We start from the raw sequence: 21,382 nt of genomic DNA on the forward strand, positions 1-21,382 counted from the left end.
CTCACAACGTTCATGGCCCGTTTGAAGTTAGAAGCCATATAAAATACACTCCCCGGCCTCTTTATTAGGTACACCTTACTAGTACCAGGTTGGACCCTCCCTTTTGCCTTCAGAACTGCCTTAATCTCTTCGTGACGTAGATTCAACAAGCTACTGGAAATATTCCTGTGAGATTTTGCTCCATATTGACTTGATAGCATCACGCAGTCGCTGCAGATTTGTTGATTTTGAATCTCCCGTTACACCACATCCCAAATGGGGGTCCACTTGATTGATATCTGGTGACTGTGGAGGCCATTTGAGTACAGTGAACTCCTTGTCATGTTCTAGAAACCAGTCTGAGATGATTTACGCTTCATGACATTCTGCTGCTGTAGCCCATCCGATTCAAGGTTCAACATGTTGTGTACCCAATAAAGTGGCCGGTGAGTGTAAATGAGATTGGATAGGCTTTCATAAACACGCTACTTCTAAACCATTCAACGTCACTTAAATCCTCATTCTGATGCTCGCCTTGACCTGCAGCAGATCGTTTCTCTCATCCGACTGACTGATTAGACATTTGCGTTAACGAGCAGTTGGACAGGTGTACCTAATAAAGTGGCCGCCGAGTGTAGTCACACGTTTTGAATTTTTGAAATTGAACACGCTACACGCACTTACCGTCGCCGTAATCCAGTCGTATCATTTCACAAGTCATCTCCCTCAACCTCAAGGATAATAAAGTGACATCAGGAGGCAGTCAGTAAACAACACGCTAAACAGTCGAGTTCAACTCCGTTTGGGTGATACTATAAGACCCGTTTTAACCCAAACATCGAGTTGATCAGCTTTAAAGGAAATAGTAGTGATCATTTATTCACCATTTACTCAGTCGCAAGAGGTTATAAACCTTCCCTACAGAAAAATCCAGCTTAAACCAGCCTAGGCTGGTTGGCTGGTTTTAGTTGGTTAACCAGGCTGGTTTTAGAGGGGTTTTGGCCACTTCCAACCTGGTCTTAGCTGGTCAGGCTGGGAGATGACCAGCTAAAATCAGCTTGACCAGCTTAGCCAGGCTGGGTGCCCAGCCAAAACCAGCTATGTCCAGCTTAAACCAGGCTGGTGAAGCTGGTTTTAGCTCATCATTTTCCAGCCTGACCAGCTAAGACCAGGCTGGAAATGGCCAAAACCCCTCTAAAACCAGGCTGGTCGACCAGCTAAAACCAGCCAACCAGCCTAAGCTGGTTGGCTGGTTTTAGAGGGGTTTTGGCCATTTCCAGCCTGGTCTTAGCATGTCAGGGTTGGAGTTGAATAGCCAAAACCAGCTATGTCCAGCTAAGACCAGGCTGGAAATGACTGGAAACCAGCCTGGAAATGGCCAAATCCCCTCTAAAACCAGGCTGGTCAACCAGCTAAAACCAGCCAACCAGCCTAGGCTGGTTTAAGCTGGATTTTGCAGCAGGGTTATGCTAGATTGTGTTGTTCTTCTAATCGAAGATATTTTGAAGAATGCCGAAAACCTGTAACCACTGACATCCGTATCAAACACCAAGCGAGTCAATGGATTTCAGCATTCTTCAAAGCATCTTCTTTTGCGTTCGACAGAAGAACAGAACAACTCAAAGGTTTGAAACAGATGAGCAAACGATGACAGAGTTTTCATTTTGGGTCAATTTTTCAGGCGGAAACGAGCATCACGCATTTTCACTGCCATCTTTACGTTGACACATTTATTCGGTTCAGTGTGAGGCGATAACATTCAGCACATTTTATCGACAGCTGCTCACCGAGAATGAGTCTGGCAAACCTAAGTCTAAAAGATACATCCAACAGAAAATATCCATGGCATGAAACAAAGTCACAGATCGGTTATGCAGGAGCGCTCTTCGAATAACTTCATCGCATTGAAACCACCGAACTCAGCTCAATATTAGACCAGGCAGGGTGTAAACAAACAGGTCTCAATTAAAGGGAGAGCGCAGGTATTATTTTTACGCTTGTATCAGCAAGAATAAAGGGAAAATTCTGGCAAAAATGAAAACTCACTAAACTTGAGTTTCTTCTGTTAAGCACAACATGAGGTATTTTGATAGAATGATCACATTAATAGTAGGAACAAAACTACTATGGTAGTCAATGGCTGTTTTCTTCCTTCAGCATATCTTAAATCGTGTTCAACAGAAGAAAGAAACAAGTAAGAGATGAGTTAAATGATGACAGAACTGCACCTTTAAAGCAGGGGTGCTCAATCCTGTTCCTGGAGATCCACCTTCTTGCAGATTTTAGTTGCGACCCATATCCAACACACCTGCCTGTAATTATCACCTGGTGTTCAGGTCCTAATTAATTAGTTCAGGTGTGTTTGATATGGGTAGCAACTGAAATCTGCAAGAAGGTGGATCTCCAGGAACAGGACTGAGCACCCCTGCTTTAAAGAGACTAAAAATAAAGCAAGATTACAATCGAGAATCTGATTGCAGAGCTGTTCCTTTGATAGCAAACCCGATGTATCGGTGCGTTTCATCGAGTGGCTTGCTGATTTAGAAGTAGAAGGGGACGATTATAAATAAATTAAGACGATACTGAGGATCATACATTCCTGTCGTTTTCAGAGCTTGATCGAGGTAGTCGTCTCTGAACTGTCGAAATCAGAAAGAGCTGTTCTTTTTCTCGAACATTTCCTCTTTATTAACTCGCTGAAGCCGTGTCAAACGAAAAATGAGATATTCTGAATATCTTCCGTGTTCGACAGAAGACAGTTTTGTGTGAACTGTGCCTTTACATGTCTCACCGTCAGAGAGAGAGATAGAATACACAGTGTGTAGGCTTGGACATCAACAGCAGTCGTGATGAGCACGAGTAAATGACACCATATTAATCTTCGCGAGTACAATTTCGCTTCTTACAAGGCACTCGGGATGACAGAACGATAAAAAACATGTATATACCCTGCTGAAAAATCCAGCTTAAACCAGCCTAGGCTGGTTGGCTGGTTTTAGAGGGGTTTTGGCCACTTCCAGGCTGGTTTCCAGCCATTTTCAGGTCTTAGCTGGTCAGGCTGGAAAATGACCAGCTAAATCCAGCTAAAACCAGCTTGACCAGCCTGGTTTAAGCTGGACATAGCTGGTTTTGGCTGGGCTCCCAGCCTGGCTAGGCTGGTCAAGCTGGTTTTAGCTGGTCATCTCCCAGCCTGACCAGCTAAGACCAGATTGGAAATGGCTGGAAACCAGCCTGGAAGTGGCCAAAACCCCTCTAAAACCAGCCTGGTTGACCAGCTAAAACCAGCCAACCAGCCTAGGCTGGTTTAAGCTGGATTTTTCAGCAGGGTAATGATGCTAATGCTAATCAAACGCTGTGGCTCTTCATGTGCCTGTTCAAGTGCGTGCGGCAGGTATACGCCTTGGGGCACATGGGGCAGGGGAACGGCCTCTTCCCGATGTGAGTGTACATGTGCTTGCTCAAGTCGTAGCGGCGGATGAAGCGTTTCCCGCACTGCATGCAGCAATGCGGACGCTCGCCGGTGTGAAAGCACATGTGCGCCGTCAGGTGGCTGGAAACAACGAACTTCTTCCCGCAGATTTTACACTGGTACGGCTTCTCTCCGGTGTGCGAGCGCAGGTGCACCTGCAGACAGCCGGCGGACACGAAACCCTTCCCGCACTGATGGCACACGTACGGCTTCTCGCCGGTGTGGATGCGGATGTGGATCTTCAAGTTCCCTGACAGTGAAAACTGCTTCTCGCAGTAGGGGCAGATGTGCGGACGCTCTCCAGAATGACACCTCATGTGGGACTTGAGCTGGATCTTGCTGTAGAAGCGTTTGCCGCACTGCGAGCAGAGGAGGGGCTTTTCTCCGGTGTGGTTGGAGAGGTGAGCTAGCAGACTGCTGTTCGCAGAGAAGCACTTCCCACACTGGTCGCAGATATACGGTCTGAACTCGGCGTGCGTCTTCAGGTGGCTTCTTAACTCGCTGTCTATGTTGAACGTCAAGTCGCAGAAGCGACACTTTCCTGGCTGTCGATCCGATTTGGACGGACGCGCTGCGTCCGCTTTATGGATCTTCTGGTGGATCAGACTCGCTCTATACGAGCCGAACGTCTCGTTGCATTGTTTGCAGGTGTAGTTCCGTTTGATGGAAGGAGTTCGGTGTCCGCGCCGGTGGCTGACTAACTGGGAGAGGCTTGTGAACGTGCGCCCGCACTCAGGGCATTTGTGTGTGGTCTTCTCTTTGTGCATTCGGTTGTGTTTGTACAGGGTCCTGAGGGATCGGAAGTGAGCTCTGCATTTGACGCACTTGAACACTCTGGTGTTGCAGCTGGAGATCCTGTGCGCCGCCAGCTGAGTCGAATCCTCAAAATCCTGCCCACACTGCAGACACTCGTGCGCCCCTGGCTTGGTGTGCGTCTCCTGGTGCTTCACGAGGTCAGAGCGGTAGATGAAGTATTTAGTGCACTGTTGACAGCGGTGTACGGTCCTGCCGGCGTAGTGGAAGCCTTTGGACGGGGAGTTGGTGAAACTGTCGGGGCGCTGAGGAGGTGCTGCTGCCGAAAAAATGAGATCTCCTACACGTGGGTTGAAACAGAAATAATTAAATCAAGGATTAAAAAGCAAAAAAGGAGGCTGTAATGAGAATTCCGGGCCTCATTCATGAACAAATCTCTTCTTAAACTCTACTTGAGCACTTTTCACGAAGATGAAGAAATGCAAAAATTTGCCTGTCATGCAGATTTTGTTTATTGAATTTAGTATTAGTTAAATGGATAGTTCACCCAAAACCTTGATCCGACGAGAGGCGACGTGGAAAACACCAAATCAACCGGCTGACTAGCCTGATCTCATGAGAAAACGTAAGTATTTTACGTTTTGTCAGTTTTGTGGCCAATTCGTACGAGTTCAGTCTAACAAAATTGTATGATTTTAGAAAGGATGCGTTGCACCCAAGACCACCCCTAACCCCAACCGTCATAGAGTGGAGGAACTATGACGTCAATTTGTATGCAAAAACCCGGAAGCGAGTTAGCATTTTAGCAGTTCCGGTTCCCTCGTCCCAAAGTCAATGGGTTTTTTGTATGGGGTTTCAGTAAAATCGCTTAAATAAGGTCCGTGACTAACACAAATTCAAGATACTTTCACGTTTTGTTCTACGACATAAAACACATTAGTTACAGCACACTCTTGAGTTTTTAATTCGGCCATGCTTCTTTAAAAAGACGGTTGCTATCAAGTTGCTAAATGGGACTACAGGCGGTGTCGGGGACATTATACGTCATCGAGCTGAACTGGTCTGGAGCGCAGCTCGCTTGTGTTGGGCGTTTGGATTTGTCTGTTATTTAGGTATTTTCATGAGTATTTTATAGTTTGTAGTATTTTTCTAATTGGGGATTCAGATTGTGTGTAGATAATGCCTTCACATGTAAAGGCTGTCGAGACAGATTCATTTGTTGATCATTTATTTTAATTAAACTATATTATGAAGATACTGCTCACTAGTGCAGCCTGTCTCTCTCCTGCCCTCAGTAATGCAAACGTGTGAATAAATGTGTAAAAATACAGACATATTAACGTGATCAAGTGATTTTTTGTCTTTTTTTTCTTCATCTGAACACATTTTACTCAGTCATAACTGCAATATTAACACTCCTCCATAAAACGTATAGCAGATTTGACTGTATGAGCTGCTTTTCGCTGTACGTCGTGACATAAAAGGGAATATTGAATGTTGCTCTGTGTCCATGATGATGGAACTTGCAGGCATTTGATAGACTTGTTCCTCCTCACGCCTCATTTCTGTCATCTGTTAAGGTAAGCAGGCTGTGTGCACGAGCGATACACTTATTTAAATATGTCTGATGATAATACTATGTAGGCAGATTTATACACGCAGTTTTAAAACTTTAGAACAACCGCAAAGCAAAACAGATGTATTTCCCACGTAAAAACGATCCAAAAGGCTCATAGGTCTATGTAATTTTGCGTATTTATTTGTTTATAATACATAGCGTGGATTATAATATAATATACAGAGAGATTAACTCTTTGTCATGGACATTATTTCTAAAAAATAAGCTTGAAAAGTCGTCTGTAGCAGGGTGGGGCTGACGTCACAGACGAGCGCCCCGAGGGCACTATAGTCCGTTTATAGCCTAATGTTAGCTTTTTAACTCTTGCGTTTGCATTTAAGATCCAAAAGTGCTCCAAGTTGTATTTTCGTGTGAGGATTATCCTGCTGGACTAAATGTGTAAGTGTAATGAACTGTGTTTGAACACAGAGCTTATTATTTGCAATCTTCGAAAAGCCTATGGGAAAATCCTATAGGATTTTCACGAGGGAACCAGTTTTATGCTAGCAGCCGATTAGCCTACAAAGTGACGTCATAGTTCCTTCACTCTATTGGGTGATGAGTAAATCATACTAAATTGTATGAACTAGATCGTAGGAATTCATTCGAATTAGCCACTAAATCAAAAAGTTACGAATTGCCGTGAGATTGTGTTGCGCTGACTGTCGACTTGGTGTGTACCAGTAACAGGTCATGTTATTTATGGGGAATTGTGGGGTGTTCATATGTTAATTTGGAAAAACTGGCATGCGTTTTCAATAATAATGACATGGGGCTCACCGTTCCACTGTACACTGTTCTCGGGAAGTTTCTTAAAAACAAATTCACGACAATTCAAATGATATTGATGAATGAGGCCTGTTGACTTTCAGAGAGGTTTTACCTGTGTGAGCATCATTGGTGGACGACAGCAGGTCTGGCTCTTTGGAGTCACACCTATAAAAACAATAAAAAGGATCTTTGATTACTACTTTTCTTACACAATGATTACAAAAAAAAGTGCCCTTCTGAATCAAATCAGCAGGATGCCCTTCTGGATCTTTCACTTACTGACTACGACTGACTACGCTTACATGTGTAGTCTAGTTATTTGCATTATTAAGGTGTTGACGTCAAGTGCATTCATTTAAGAGTTTCCTGTAATTTTGGCCGACTTTAACTGCAGTTCGGCAGTTTCACATAAACTCATGAACATTTCATTCATGCCCCCGTGACAAACTGGTGTATTAGACGCAAATAAGGATTAAAGGACTGCTGAGAGTGTTGTGGAATTTAATAACACACGCCGAATGGAAAGAAAAAATACTTCTGGATTTTGCAATGTGTGTGTGTGTGTGTGTGTGTGCGGTCCTTTACTGACAGCAGTGTTTGTGAATCTTAAAAATATGGCGAAAAGTCCTACATGACGCTAATAGTTTGACCGCGGTGTTTACTTCAATAATGCCACTAATATCTGCATACTCCACACGTCTTAACTCCATTTCTGTTTAGTTCAGTGATGACTTTAGTCGGATTAAAGTGATCAAAAAATGTTTGGAGCTTTTGTAGAATGAACAGTGAGTAAACACAAGCACATCTCATTGAACAATTTATTTTCATCACTAATCATCAGAGTAGAACAGTTTCTCAAGCAGTTTGTGATGCATTTTGGAAAACAGGAGATAAGCCCCTGATCTAATGCGCCACCTGGCTTGAGAATGCCGTTCTCAAAGACTTACTTTTAGTCATTATTTGGGTAGCACACATATTCTGAATGCCTTCAGCAGAATTTAAATGAGCCAAGATTACAGTGAGATTAATCTAGATTTAAAAAATGAATTATGCCCACCTATAATATCAATATCGTATGCGTGAAATAAAGTCGATCATTTCATATAATTTCATATTATCCATTTTTTGTTTCGATCCATCATTTTGTATAATATTTGTTATTTAGTGTAACACTTTTTCGCCATCTTAGGACGCACTCGCACTAGGCTATTCGAACTATGCCCGGGTGCATTTCCTGGTTTGTTTGACAAGTGTGAGGGCTCTGAATTTGGCCCAGGCTTGGTTTAGTGTGCCGGCCCTAGTCTTGTTGGAGGAGGGCAGTTCCAGAACACGGTTCGGTTGGGCTTTGCTGCAGTATGCTTGTAGTGTGAGTGCGAAACTGAGACACGGGTTGCGTCCGAAACCGCATACTTCCATACTATATAGTACGCTAAAATCAGTATGCGAGCTGAGTAGTATGTCCGAATTCATAGAATTGGAAAATCAGTATGCGAGAAGTACCCGGATGACTTACTACTTCCGGCGAGATTCTAAAGTGCGCATCCCATGCACGCTGCACTATCCCATAATGTCCCGTGAGAGAATTCATGAATGGAAGTGAGGCGACGCAACTGACGCAGGTAGGTCACGTGACCATGACAAAATGGCGGATGTAGTACGTCCGAATTCCATTCATACTTTTCACATTCATACTGTATAGAATGTACTTTTTTAACGGCCGAGTAGTACGTTTAAATTCAAATGCAGTACCTACTGAGTAGTAGGCGCTTTCGGACGCAGCACTGATGTCACTTTTGAGGGACAGTTTCATATGGAGTGATTAATCATTCTTACTGTTCAATGAACGAGAACTGTCATGGATTATTTAAGACATAATCCCCTCGCTGCACCTTCAGCAAACCTCCTAATACTGTACCTGCAGCACGAGGAATTTATGATCATCTGTGAGTGTAAAAATCTGTTCAGCAAAACATTCGACTGTGTCATCGCTTGCCAAACGACTTAAAAATAACTTTTAAATTCTGTTAAACTGAACAGTCGCATCATCAATGACAGAAGGTGCTCAGACTCTGAAGGTAAAATTCAGTATGAGTGCAGGCCGAGGAAGAGAGGGGAGGAGGAACAGTCGTGCCTGAGCACGGTTCAAGACAACCATGCCTGGTGTGAGTACACCCATAGACTTCACCACGAGGATGCAGGCAGCAATGTGAATAACAGCATGGGGAGAAACTTGCAGGCTTAAAATGTACAATGTTTACATTTTACTTTATGCTAGGTCTGTAATCGTTAGTTTTTAAAAGCGTGTTTTATATTTTAATATAAAATTTTATATTTCTACATTCTCAATCAAACATTTGCCCAGAACTGATATAAATAAAAAAAATAAATCAATCAATAACACTTTGCATGTTCTTCCTGCGTTTGCGTGGGTTTCCTCCGGGTGCTCCGGTTTCCCCCACAGTCCACAGACATGCGGTACAGGTGAATTGGGTGGACTAAATTGTCCGTAGTGTATGAGTGTGTGGATGTTTCCCAGAGATGGGTTGCGGCTGGAAGGGCATCCGCTGCGTAAAAACTTGGATAAGTTGGCGGTTCATTCCGCTGTGGCGACCCCGGATTAATAAAGGGACTAAGCCGACAAGAAAATGAATGAATGAAGTTTCCTTGTTATGCTGCGTTTACACCAGACGTGGAACGCGCGTCAAGCGCGAGTGACTTACATGTTGTCAATGCAAACGTGCGAATAGACATCATGCGGTGCGATACGTGCGAATGACGCGAATGGCGCGGTGCGAATGGCACGATACACACGAATGGCGCGACGCGAATTGAAACTCAAGTTCGAAAATCTGAACTTCAGCGGATATTCGCCCCGCGTTAACCAATCAGGAGCTTGCTCTTGTGGGGGCGTGATTGTGACGAATCGCCTGTTGTCGGTGTTCCGGGGGAAAATTCTTCAGCCGACATCAAACTGGATTCGGCTCAGTCAGAAGCACCGCTAAAAGCCTCCATCATCCAGGTTCAGTTTCTGGAGAAGTTTATGAGCTCACAGAGCTGGAAGAACCTCTGAAAGGACTCAGACACGACCCTAAACGTCTCAACGCTGTTTTTCAGTCTTCATAAAGCACATAAACACTGTTATTTTCTTCCTAAAATCCATGTTAGCCATATAGCTATGAAGCTAGAGTCACCCGGCAGACAGAAGCCCTGCCCATCACGCGAATCCGTGTCTGTTCCGAAGTGAATTTGACGCGCGAATGAAGCGAGTAAACTCAAATGTTCACGCAGCAATTTACGCGCGAATAGCACGATTTGTCCGCGCGTTCCGTGTACATACTATAGTGTGCACACCAGACGCGTAACGTGCGGATAAATCGTGCTATTCGCACGTAAATTGCTGCGTGAACATTTGAGTTTACTCGCTTCATTCGCGCGGCAAACCCCGCTTCATTCGCGTGTCAAATTCACTTCAGAACAGACAAATTGTGTCATGCTGTAACTACAATTAATTATGCATGCAATTATCCCTAAACCTAACCTGCATTCGAACTTTAGCCACACAATAATATTACATCACAACAAACTATTAATTGATTGCATTTATAGAAAAGGTACTATATTATTGTGATACAGCGTTATCAGGATAAGAGACATATCATGAGATTATATAGCAAATTAAAATTTTTATACAAAATAAACATTGACTTGCCAACCTTAACCTTAATAAATGAACAGTTGATCGTAACAGCCTACACCATACCACTTTTTGAATCCAATTTCGCACTTTTAGCTTAGCTTAGCATGGATCATTGAATAAGATTAGACAATTAGCATCTAAATCTAAAACGAGCCAAGGGTTTTGATGACTTTCATATTTAATGCTCGACTTCTCTGTAGTTACAGAGGACTAGCCATTTCCTACAAGCTCGAAGAAGTTGCCAATGGTCTAATCTGATTCAATGCTTTATGCTAAGCTAAGCTAAAAGAGCTCCTGCCAGACCTTGAGATCGGCTGGATTAAAAGTAAATGGTAAAACTCAACGGTTGCTTACTCTTGCAGTTTATCAGCATTTGTTTCCTTTTCTCCATCGCTGTCTCTGAAGGATGATTCGCTGTTGGAGCTAGATCCCTCATTTCGGACATCTGGATCACCTGCCAGTGTCTCCTTGTCTACAGTCTGTTTTAGTAGGTTTTTCGGCTCCTCTAGAAGTAGCGTGGCATCGTTCTGCTGATTTACAAGGACCGAGTCGCCAACAGGAGGCAGTGACAATGAGGAGACTATTCGATCCTCCACGATTGATGGAAGAACTGAAGAAAGCAAGATGAAAACAACTAATTAATCTTAATCTTCAGCACTGGCTAACTGTCCTAATGACATAAATTTGTGATTTTCCATTTTTAAGTTCACCAAAAAATTTGAATTCTGTTGTTAAGAAACACTCCATTTTTAAAAAGAGGCAAATTTACAACATTTTACTCAGTAATTTGACCATTTTTTAGTCTATTCAGCCGATCTCCGGGTCTCAGATGCGCACTTTTAGCTTAGCTTAGCATAAATCATTGAACATGATTAGACTATTAGCAGCTCACTCGAAAAAAAAAAAAGACCAAACAGTTTTGATCATTTTCGAATGTCGAAAGTCAAATGTAACGTTTGACTCCTCTGTAGTAATGTTGTATGAAGACTGATGGAAAAATAGCAATTTGCTATTTTCTAGAAGCTCAAATAAGTTGCTAACGATCTAATCCGATTCAATTACCTATGCTAAGCTAAGCTAAAAGTGCTCCCGCCAGATCTGGAGATCAGAATGGATGGAAAAAAATTTAACTTAACAGTTTAACTCTATTTCCAAAAACAAAAGTGGCGTGTTTCTTTAACATATTTATAGGTGAACTAATACTTTCAAGTTCTCAAATCTGCTCGCTATTAAAGATATTCAATCCGTTTTCTTAAATTAACCATGTAAAATCATCTCTACACGGCCGATTTATTCAGAATTCCGTCTAAAGACTCTCTGCTGCATTCAAATGCTTACGTAAACAGACATTTTTGTAAATCTATGCCCCTTAAGGTTCGTTTTCTGTGCCGCCTTTGTTGTGTAAAGACGCTTTAAGCTTAGTTTGACAAAAAGGGATAGCATACAGAATGAATCTGGCATTAAAATGTTACCGTTTTTTTCCAGAGTGCCACATATATCTGATTGCAGCAAGGACAGCAAACTGTGCGACTTGCAAACCGAGTCCACATACCCATCCAGCTCACCAGGACGGCAGCTGAGCAACAATGAGAGCTGAAATTGAAGAAATTGAAGTATTGAAAACCCCAAAACAACCCGTAAATCATTCAGATAAGGTATTCGAGAAGCTCGTATAATCAGACCTGTTTGAAGTTTGGTACAGGCAGGAGTTGCTCCAATCTGGAGAGAAAAAAGCCAACGAGGACTTGCAGCGCTTTGTCAAAGTCAGGACCGTACTCCACTGGAAATACTTCCTGAAATACAAAAACTCTTCATTTTAGTTGCAGAACAGCTCTTAAATGAACACTATGGAGCTAGAGAAGTTATACAAACACTAGACCGCTAGTTTTATACACAAAGATATTTACAGCAGGTGTCGCCTACGCTGTTGTTGTCTATTGGAAGGAATGCGTCAATAGAGCTGCCATTTTGGTACAGGGTAGCGCTCCTTTGAAATGAACGCGGGATCAAGGTGGATTCTGATGACTGTGGCCATCCAGAGCCATAGGCTGCGTCCGAAACCGCCTACTACTCAGTAGGTACTGCATTTGAATTTAAACGTACTGCTCAGCTGTCAGAAAAGTGCGTTCTATACAGTATGAATGGAATTCGGACGTACAAAAGTTCGTAACATACAAAATCGTAAAAAACACCATCTTACCTATGACACGTTCTGCCTTTATGCTTTGTTTTGTCGTAACTACACCTGTATGCAGCGCAGAAGTCCAGCATCTTCCCACTGGCTTTAATTGAATGACTTTTGTCCTGGGAGCACTGTACCAATATGGCAGTGGCATTGACGCATGCTCAGGGTGCGTATGCTATATTTAGTTTATATATATATCCAAGTTTCGTTCCCATTATAATCACAAATGTTTTGCATTAAATACTAAATCATACTAGGCAAGTCTATACACAGAAATACACATACATAAGCTGTCACTGAGGCCACGGCTGCGACTGAAATTGTATACTTCATGCGAGTGTCACGTCTGAAATAGTAGCATTGGAAATTCAGTACGCGAGGAGTAACCGGATGACCGACTTCTTCCGGCGAGATTCTCAAGTGCACACCTAATGGACGCTACGCTATCGCATGATGCAACGCGAGAGAATTCATGAATGACAGTGAAGTGAGGGTCATGTTATAATGACAAATGGCAGACGTAGTACGTCCCGATGTGTAATCGGCCCCTAAGACCACTGGTGGAACTTTTTTTTATCTCAAAATAATGGCAGTGGACTTCATCCACTGACCTCCATTATACGAGCTGCGTCCTAAACCGTCTACTACTCAGTAGGTACTGTATTTGAATTTAAACGTACTACTCGGCCGTTAGAAAAGTACGTTCTATACAGTATGAATGTAAGCTGTATGAATGGAATTAGGACGTACTACGTCTGCCATTTTTGTCATGGTTAAGTGACCTACCTGCGTCAGTTGCGTCGCTTCACTCCCATTCATGAATTCGCTCGCGGGGCACCATGGGATAGCGCAGCTTGCATGGGATGCGCACTTCAGAATCTCGCCGGAAATAGTAAGTCATCCGGGTACTTCTTGCATACTGATTTTCGAATTCTATGAATTCGGACATAGCCTACTACTGATTTTAGCGTCGCTACTGTATAGTATGGAAGCATGCGGTTTCGGACGCAGCCTCAGTAATTTTCGCAAGCTCTATGTTAAATTTGTTCGCAAGTCTAATCACCTCGAACTTAATCACTTTTTGGTCAGCCAAAATCAGACAAATGGCCTAGGAAGAGTTCGATTAAACATGTTTTGCGAAAAATTCAAAAGAGCGGAAAAATTTTCAGAATGGAAAATGACGTCATAGGGTGCGTTTGAATCGGACTGAGCCAAGGATTCAGAGCATTTTGATTGTAACCCATTCGGTACAAAAGTTATAATATTAAACATAAGTGAAACTTTGGACAAGTGGTGTCTCTTTCATGAATTATCTCGCAAGGCATCATGGGATAGCGTAGCTTGCATGGGATGCACACTTTAGAATCTCGCCGGAAGTAGTACTCATCAGGGTACTTCTCGCATACTGGTTTTCCAATTCTATGAATTCGAACATACTACTCGGCTCGCACACTGATTTTAGTGTACTGTATAGTATGGAAGTATGCGTATTCAGACGCAGCCTCAGTCACCAAAAGACAACGATTTCAGCTCTAAATCTTCTTTAATGTTCTACTGAAGTAACGCCCCTATATCTTGGTAGGCCTGAGGGTGAGTAAATTGTGAATTGTCTATTTTCTGTAAACTCTCCCTTTAAGTTGCTTACATGTGTAACAGATCTAGAACACGGACCTGAAAGAAGTATTCTCGCTTCATGGCGTCCTCTAGCAAGCTGAGGACGAGTTGAAGTACGCTGTCCTGTAAGCTCTCCATGTCTGTGTCGCTCACCTGTGGACAGGTAAATTGCATGAATTAAAATATTGTGAATGTGTATTTTTGAAATAATAACGCCACAGGTAGTTAGTAGATCTGTGTTAAAAAAAAAAGACCTGCCGCCACAGCTGGAAAAAATCCTAGAGGAAACACTACATTTTAATAATAATTCGTCTAACATATCTTTCGTTTACATTGCACTGAAAGCCGCGCACAACTCTCACAGCTACGGCGTTAGATGTTTTCTGAAAGGCGCGAGCGCGTCTTCCGATTGCGCATGCATATTGGCATATATTCTATTATTGGAAATAACGAAATTGCGCAAAGAAAAGCAAGATATTTCATATGAGCTCGGAACTTTAAACTAGCGCACACGTGGCATAACTTTGTTTAGTTGCAGCAGTTTCGCTCTGTGCAACAGTAACGCGACACTGAGAAACCTTTAAGCTTAAGTTCCTAAATGTTTTGGGCTGCTCGCGCCACTCACTTGCTTAATGTCAGGTGACTCATGCTCTGCGCAGCCTATAACTGCAGCTTCGTGTGTATTGAGCAGACGCACGTCACTTCATAACTATAGCGGCCGTTTTTCGACTGAACTAAATTTATCTTTGATGTCTTGGTCACACTATTTTGAAGGGCGAAACAAAAAGCCTCGCGATCCGCCAATTGAATAGCTCTGCTCTATGGTTTGGCTACATGTGGAGAGCGTGCATCACGCGGACAGAGGAGCTTAGCCGGACCAATCGAGGAATATATTTATGCTTCTTTAGAGTCAAACACCTAAACAATGCTTGAAGAAATGTAAGACCTCGTGAAAACGGGATTAAGACTTTTTAAGGGCCTTAATTTTCAAATAATTGATTTATTAATACTTTTAAGGACACCCTGTTTAAATAGCTCCAGTTTCCCTGTATCTGTGTTTACATTAAGTAAACAATGGTGAGTTCGGTGGCCTTCACGACCAATCACAGTCATTTCTGTTGAGTACATGAACACAATGGCCAATCAGCGCTCAAATGTTAGCAGGAAATGAACGTTTTTAAAACTTCAGTAACAACAGGTAACGAATTCCAGTATCGTAACAAAACAAGAGTTGACCTACCTTCAGTAAATCGGTAGTCTGGATTTGGTGAATGTGTGATTTGACAGTGTGAAGGTCTGCTGGAAGCTCGCCTCGACACATCTCAAGAATCATCTAAAAGATAAAATCACAGCAAACAAAACAAATCAGAAAACTGACAGACAAAACAAAGTTTGAAAAGCTACACATCTAACTGTTTTGAGGTTGGTTAGGGCTGTTTCTCAATACAAAGTTTGCAAAGTTCGGACTTGCCAAGTTCAGACATGGAAGAACGAACTCCAGAGGAAGTAACGACGCAAGTCGGGTACTTCTTCAAATGGAACGGAAGTGTACTTTACAACGTCACTTACCTCACCATGGATTCATCAGTTTCACTGTACACGAACAATAAATTTAATTATATAAAACACGGCCCTGTAATTGTTATAATATTGATATTATAAATCTACATTTTTGATTTAAGAAAATGTAAACATAAATCACTATAAATGTGAAGTGAAATGGGTTATTATACACAGACTAGACCCAAAATCTATCCATTACATATTCACAAGACGTATTAAATATCATGTTTTACTACAATGGAGGGATGAGATCCAGCGGTACATCCGAGATGGACTGACTGAAGTAAAGCTGCCCTGGGGGGAAGGTGATAACGGAGCTCCCGCTGGCAGGCTGAGAGTCGGAGTCTGCATAAGCTGAGGCACATCGTTAAAGACGCGCTATCTTTGTGAATAAACTGCCGATTCGAGTTTAAACAGCTACATTCTCGCCTGAAAAAGTGTAAAACTTTATTTTGTGACACAGCAGAGGTGTATTTTTAAAACCGTGCGGGTTTTCTCCTCCACTGTTAGCATTCGCTGGTTTAGCTGCAATGCATTCTGGGATACCTGAGCTTCGCAAGTTCGCATAAGTCACCTCTCGATGCATCCTTGGCCATAAAGGCAGAGCAAGTACACATGCAGGAATTTTATCTGTACTTGGCAAGATGCAAACTTTGAATTGTAACAGTACTTCGGCGACGACTGAAGACGTTTCACGAGGACACAAGAACGCAAGTACGGGCAAGAACGCATATTGAGAAACAGCCTAGCACATGAGGCATCCTATTTTGAATCAAAATAAATTGAACAAAAGTACAGTAAATAAATGATGTCGACCAATTTGACATCGTACGATGTCTAAAGTGAAACATCACGATGGAAGTGACGTCGTAGGTGGCGGTAAATTAATTAATTGACTCATAACAAATTGATTATTTGTCGCCTACCGTTTCAACTACCTGACCCACAGAGTCTTTGTTCTACCCAAAAATAATAAATCATAAATAAATAGCGCATGTGTTTGGACTTGTGAGGTTAAGCAAACTCCACACAGAAACGCCAACTGACCCAGCCGGGACTCGAACCAGCAACCTTCTTGCTTTGAGGCCACAGTGCTAACCATTACCATGCCCCCACCTCAGTATTACATAACATCTCACCTTTGCTCGTAATCCCACTATCAGTGTGGCCCTCTGCCTCCTGCTTAGGAGTTCTGGCACTAAGTTGGTCATCACCGAAACAAACTCTTCCAGTTTTCCAAACTGCTCCACGTTCTGATCCTGGACAATCTGCCACATGAAGGCGGACGTGAGACGCAGAGGAGAAACCAGGAGCCGCAGTGAGGACAGAGACGGGACGAGATCTGCATATGGAGAGAGACAGAAAAACGTTCATCAGTATATAACCCACAGCTTGCCTGGTTTAAGATTCTGACAGTATGAAAACCTTGGTTTAAAATATCAAAATATTACAATTACTGCTCTAAAATTTGGGTAAAATAAAATGAATTTTCCCCCCGATTAGACAGACAATATATCTTATTTTAAGAAACATTTAAGAATATGTTGGAACAGTAAAGAATCATTGACTTCTGCTGTCTTCATAAGTAAAAAAAAACCACAGATTTCTTTTAAAATGGCATCTGTGGATATCTTACTTGTCTTTGGATATATTCAATTCAATTCAGCTTTATTTGTATAGCGCTTTTTATTGTGTCAAAGTAGCTTCACATAAATGGTCATAGTAACTGGATCAGGGTAGTTCAGTTTTCAGTGTTTAAGTTCAGTTCAGTTTAGCTCAGTTCAGTGTGGTTTGAAGTCGTTATTGAGAGTCCAAACCCTGAAGGAATCCATCAATGAGTAGCTTTTCAGATACTGAACCATGCAAGCCAGTGGCGACAGCGGAGAGCGAAAAAAAACTTCACAAATAGGAGAGTGAAGAAAAAAACCTAGAGAGAACCAGACTCAGTTCGGCACGACCATTTTAATTTCTCCGCTGGCCAAAAGTCTTGTGCGGAGTACAGCCACTGCACTGTTCATGTGTAGAGCATGTTTGGATGTCGGTTTATATATCTTATTTAAGACCAAGCATTCAAAGCAGTGCATCACAAGTTCTCACTGTTCTTAAACGAATGAATGTGCGAATATAAAACGCACTTCACCTCAATAAGCAATAAATAAAAAACAATAAATAAACCATAAAAGAAGCTGCAGTTACAAAGCAACTTCCTAAAGTAGGACATTTACTTAATATATTTAAGGAACAAGACTTGACGACTTTCGACATATATAGTGAAAAGTCTATCACTTTGACCCATACTACAGTGTTTCTAGCTATTGTCAAATACATAATTGAGGTAAAGTTGGTCTTATATTCACACATTCAGACTTTCTCCCTGATAATATAATTTCAGAAAAGTGTTTATTGCAAATTCCCCTGCTGAAAAATCCAGCTTAAACCAGCCTAGGTTTTAATGGGGTTTTGGCCACTTCCAGGCTGGTTTCCAGCCATTTCCAGCCTGGTCTTAGCTGGTCAGGCTGGGAGATGACCAGCTTAAACCAGCTTGATCAGCCTAGCCAAGCTGGGAGTCCAGCCAAAACCAGCTATATCCAGCTTCAACCAGGCTGGTTGAGCTGGTTTTAGCTGGATTTGGCTGGTCATTTTCCAGCCTGACCAGCTAGGACCAGGCTGGAAATGGTTGGAAACCAGCCTGGAAATGGCCAAAACCCCTCTAAAACCAGGCTGGTCGACTAGCTAAAACCAGCCAACTAGCCTAGGCTGGTTTAAGCTGGATTTTTCAGCAGGGTCTAAAAAGTGAAATCGTTTTAGCAGCCAACAATTAAAGCACATCACTGTTTACAGTTTAAAGTCATACTAACACGTGACTTCAGTCTGAATATTCAAAGTACCGTGGTAAACACGGTAAAAACGAGTTTAAAAGCATCTTTATCTCAATAAATATACACCCTTGCAACATACACGACTGGTTTTGATGTTCAGCATCATACACACACACATTTATAAGCATATACAGTGATATTCAGTAATTTAAGCTCATATTAGAACATATCTGACATTCAAACATGATACTTGGTTTCATTGAGGAAACTTAAAGTTTTATATTGGCACATTCGTTCAGTGACAAGGTGTTCCTTACATTGTTTATCATGGTACTTTGACCATTCAGTCACACGGCTTCAAAACAACATTAGCACTATTTACTTGACTGTGAACAATGTTGTGCTAAGATATTCGTTGGCTGCTAATATTTTACTATTTATAATTTGCAAAAAATAAATAAAGAAATAAAGTGTAATTATATTATTAAGGAGAAAGACCGAATGTGTGAATATAAAACCTACTTTACCACAATCTTGGTTTCACGTTAGCAGTGAAAATGTAATGTATGTATGCACTGTTTCGCAGATATAAACATATATAAACGTGCTTTAATTCACAAAACTGCAACCAAGACGCGTAACAGAATAAAAACGACAAATAAACCAACAATAACATTACAGGCAGTAAAACAAAAGTCTCAGTTTCCTCCCAACATGATAGACAGTACTAGCTGTTTACATCTGAGCTGGGATGCTCTACTAACAGCCAAGCTTTGAGAAGCGCTGGAGCTCTCGGTGTTATACATCAACGGGAAACAGTGTAAATGAATGTGCGGGGGACCAATATACTCACCCATTGCTTACTGTAAAAAATCAGGATTAACAAACAGTCTTGTTTCCAACTTCGTCCGTTGGCTCGTTCCGTGACACACTGCGCATGCGCTTAAATTACACCGCGGACTAGAATGGACAAGAGCAGTGGAAGAGGAGCAGAGATGGGCGGGGCTACTTTATTAAAGGATCCACTGATTTGCTGGGGAAAAAACGTGTGGCGTTTACCACAGAAATAAATCCTACAAACTTCTCCTCAGATTTTATCCAGCAAAACATTATTTACAAACATTTAAAAGTGGGATTGATGTAAATTGTATTTTTGTAATGAATATGGGGAGACTGCTTCACACTTGTTTTGGCATCGCGCATGCTCAGTCAACTTATTTATTAATAAAAGATTACAGTGTTCGAAACCTCTGTCATTGTTGTGGGAAAATGTACTCTTTGGCTTTACTACTTACCCTAATCAAGAGGAAATTTGTTTTAATTTAATTATTTAGCAAACAAAATTTTACATTCATGTAAACTTTGCCAATAAGAAATTGAATTATAAGCAGGGCCAGACGGAATCTGCGGATGTTTTTTTTCTATTTCTGCAGAGAATTTTGGTAAAAAATCTGCGGATTTCTGCGGAATTATTTTGGGAGTATCCAGTGGAGTATCATAACGAAAACCTTAATATATTAAATAAAAAGTAATAAATTACTGAATAAAAACTGAATAAATTCAGATTTACACATTTACTCAAGTAAATAAACAGAATTAATAATGGGCTAAAGATCTGCAGAAATCTGCGGAAAATCAGCGGAATTCTGTGGAAAAATCGGCGGAAAATCTGCGGAATTCTGTGGAAAAATCGGCGGAAAATCTGCGGAATTCTGTGGAAAAATCGGCGGAAAATCGGCGGAAAATCTGCGGAATTCTGCGGAAAATCTGCGGAATTCTGCGCGCGCAGATTCCGTGTGGGCCTAATTTTAAGGTATTGATGACTGAATTATGCTTATATATTAGCAATATCAGCGACTCTCTAAATAAGTAAGCCCTACGCTGTTGAAAACTTTGTGAACTCTACAATGTATTTATTTCATTATTACCTATGTACATTTTGTATATTTGTATTTGATTTACGCTTACCTTTTGGCATGCATCTTGTACAGTTAAAATGTATAATAATAATTAAAAAAAAGATGGGTGGCGCTTATGACCGATTCGTCAGGTAACATTTGTTATTATTATGTTTTATTAGTAATGCTTGAACTGACAATACAAAAACATCGTAACGAAGTCCAAGGGATCGCAGACAGATGTTAAAAAAATAGTCAATAATTTACATAGCTATAAGAAAAAATATATATAAAGTAGAATACAAATGGGAAAAAACATTAATAGAATTACAGTATTAATAATAATAATGAAATAATAATGCTAAAATAAACAAACTAAATTAAATGAATGGAAAGCAACCAATCTTTCTTTAAATTCATCTGCATAATATTTCAGGAATCTTAGATTTCTTTTATTCTTAATAAGATGAAGTGATTTTAGGAGGGCGTTAAATCTATTCTAAAATGAGCAAAGGATGGGCAATTATTAGCGAATTTCTGATTGTGAATGAAAACAAATGCCATCTACGATTAAAAAAAAAAAGAGTGTATGATGTGTTCCAGGGATTTAGCATTAGGGTTTTTACGGTAAAAATAATGTCTTTTAGACTAAAGCAATTCACAGCATTGGCAGAAGCAGATATGTGAGAATTTAGAAGTGACTAAAATTGCTTGGACAATCAAAAAACACATGTGCTAGTGTCTCCTCTGCTTGTTTGGAGAAAGAAGAGGAGCTTTCGATGTCCAAAAATGTGGAAATGCTAGAATTTACAGGGTAGATTTTATGTCAAATTTTAAAATGTGTATATTTTGCCCTGTTGGAAATGCAATATTTGAAGCTAGGTTCTATTCCAATCTATCCGCTTGTTAAGTGGTGACGTGTTTGTGACGTATGTAATACTGTTTCCGGGTCCAAGCCGCCATTCATTTGAGTGGAGAAATCATTCGTTTATGATCCCGTTTTATTCCTGTCACAC

General features: G+C 41.3%; 1 protein-coding gene across 10 annotated transcripts; it reads right to left on the minus strand.

Annotated features, from left to right (window-relative positions):
• Positions 1-1,680: 1,680 nt before the first annotated feature.
• zgc:171422 lies at positions 1,681-19,435 on the minus strand. 10 transcript variants are annotated; one of them, XR_012401384.1, is made up of 11 exons: positions 19,322-19,413; positions 16,789-16,991; positions 15,327-15,419; positions 14,144-14,239; positions 11,970-12,080; positions 11,760-11,880; positions 10,642-10,897; positions 6,703-6,755; positions 3,303-4,541; positions 2,538-2,955; positions 1,681-2,223 (listed from the first exon to the last, which is right to left on the minus strand). XR_012401384.1 is itself a non-coding variant. In XM_073945348.1 (10 exons), exons 1-9 carry the CDS (start codon positions 19,323-19,325, stop codon positions 3,325-3,327), a joined length of 2,154 nt encoding a protein of 717 aa, XP_073801449.1. In that variant the 5' UTR covers positions 19,326-19,413; the 3' UTR covers positions 1,681-2,955; positions 3,303-3,324.
• Between the last annotated feature and the right edge of the window lie 1,947 nt (positions 19,436-21,382).

The sequence above is a fragment of the Danio rerio genome, chromosome 4 (assembly GCF_049306965.1).
Source record: "Danio rerio strain Tuebingen ecotype United States chromosome 4, GRCz12tu, whole genome shotgun sequence".
Classification (NCBI taxonomy): domain Eukaryota; kingdom Metazoa; phylum Chordata; class Actinopteri; order Cypriniformes; family Danionidae; genus Danio; species Danio rerio.

What these genes read in the sequence shown, in the direction of transcription:
- zgc:171422 (XM_073945348.1), bottom strand. An exon ending in CTGTACCAAACTTCAAACAG is followed by an intron (nt 11,881 to 11,969) that starts GTCTGATTATAC and finishes CTTCAATTTCAG; the next exon opens with CTCTCATTGTTGCTCAGCTG. An exon ending in CACCAATGATGCTCACACAG is followed by an intron (nt 4,542 to 6,702) that starts GTAAAACCTCTC and finishes ACCCACGTGTAG; the next exon opens with GAGATCTCATTTTTTCGGCA.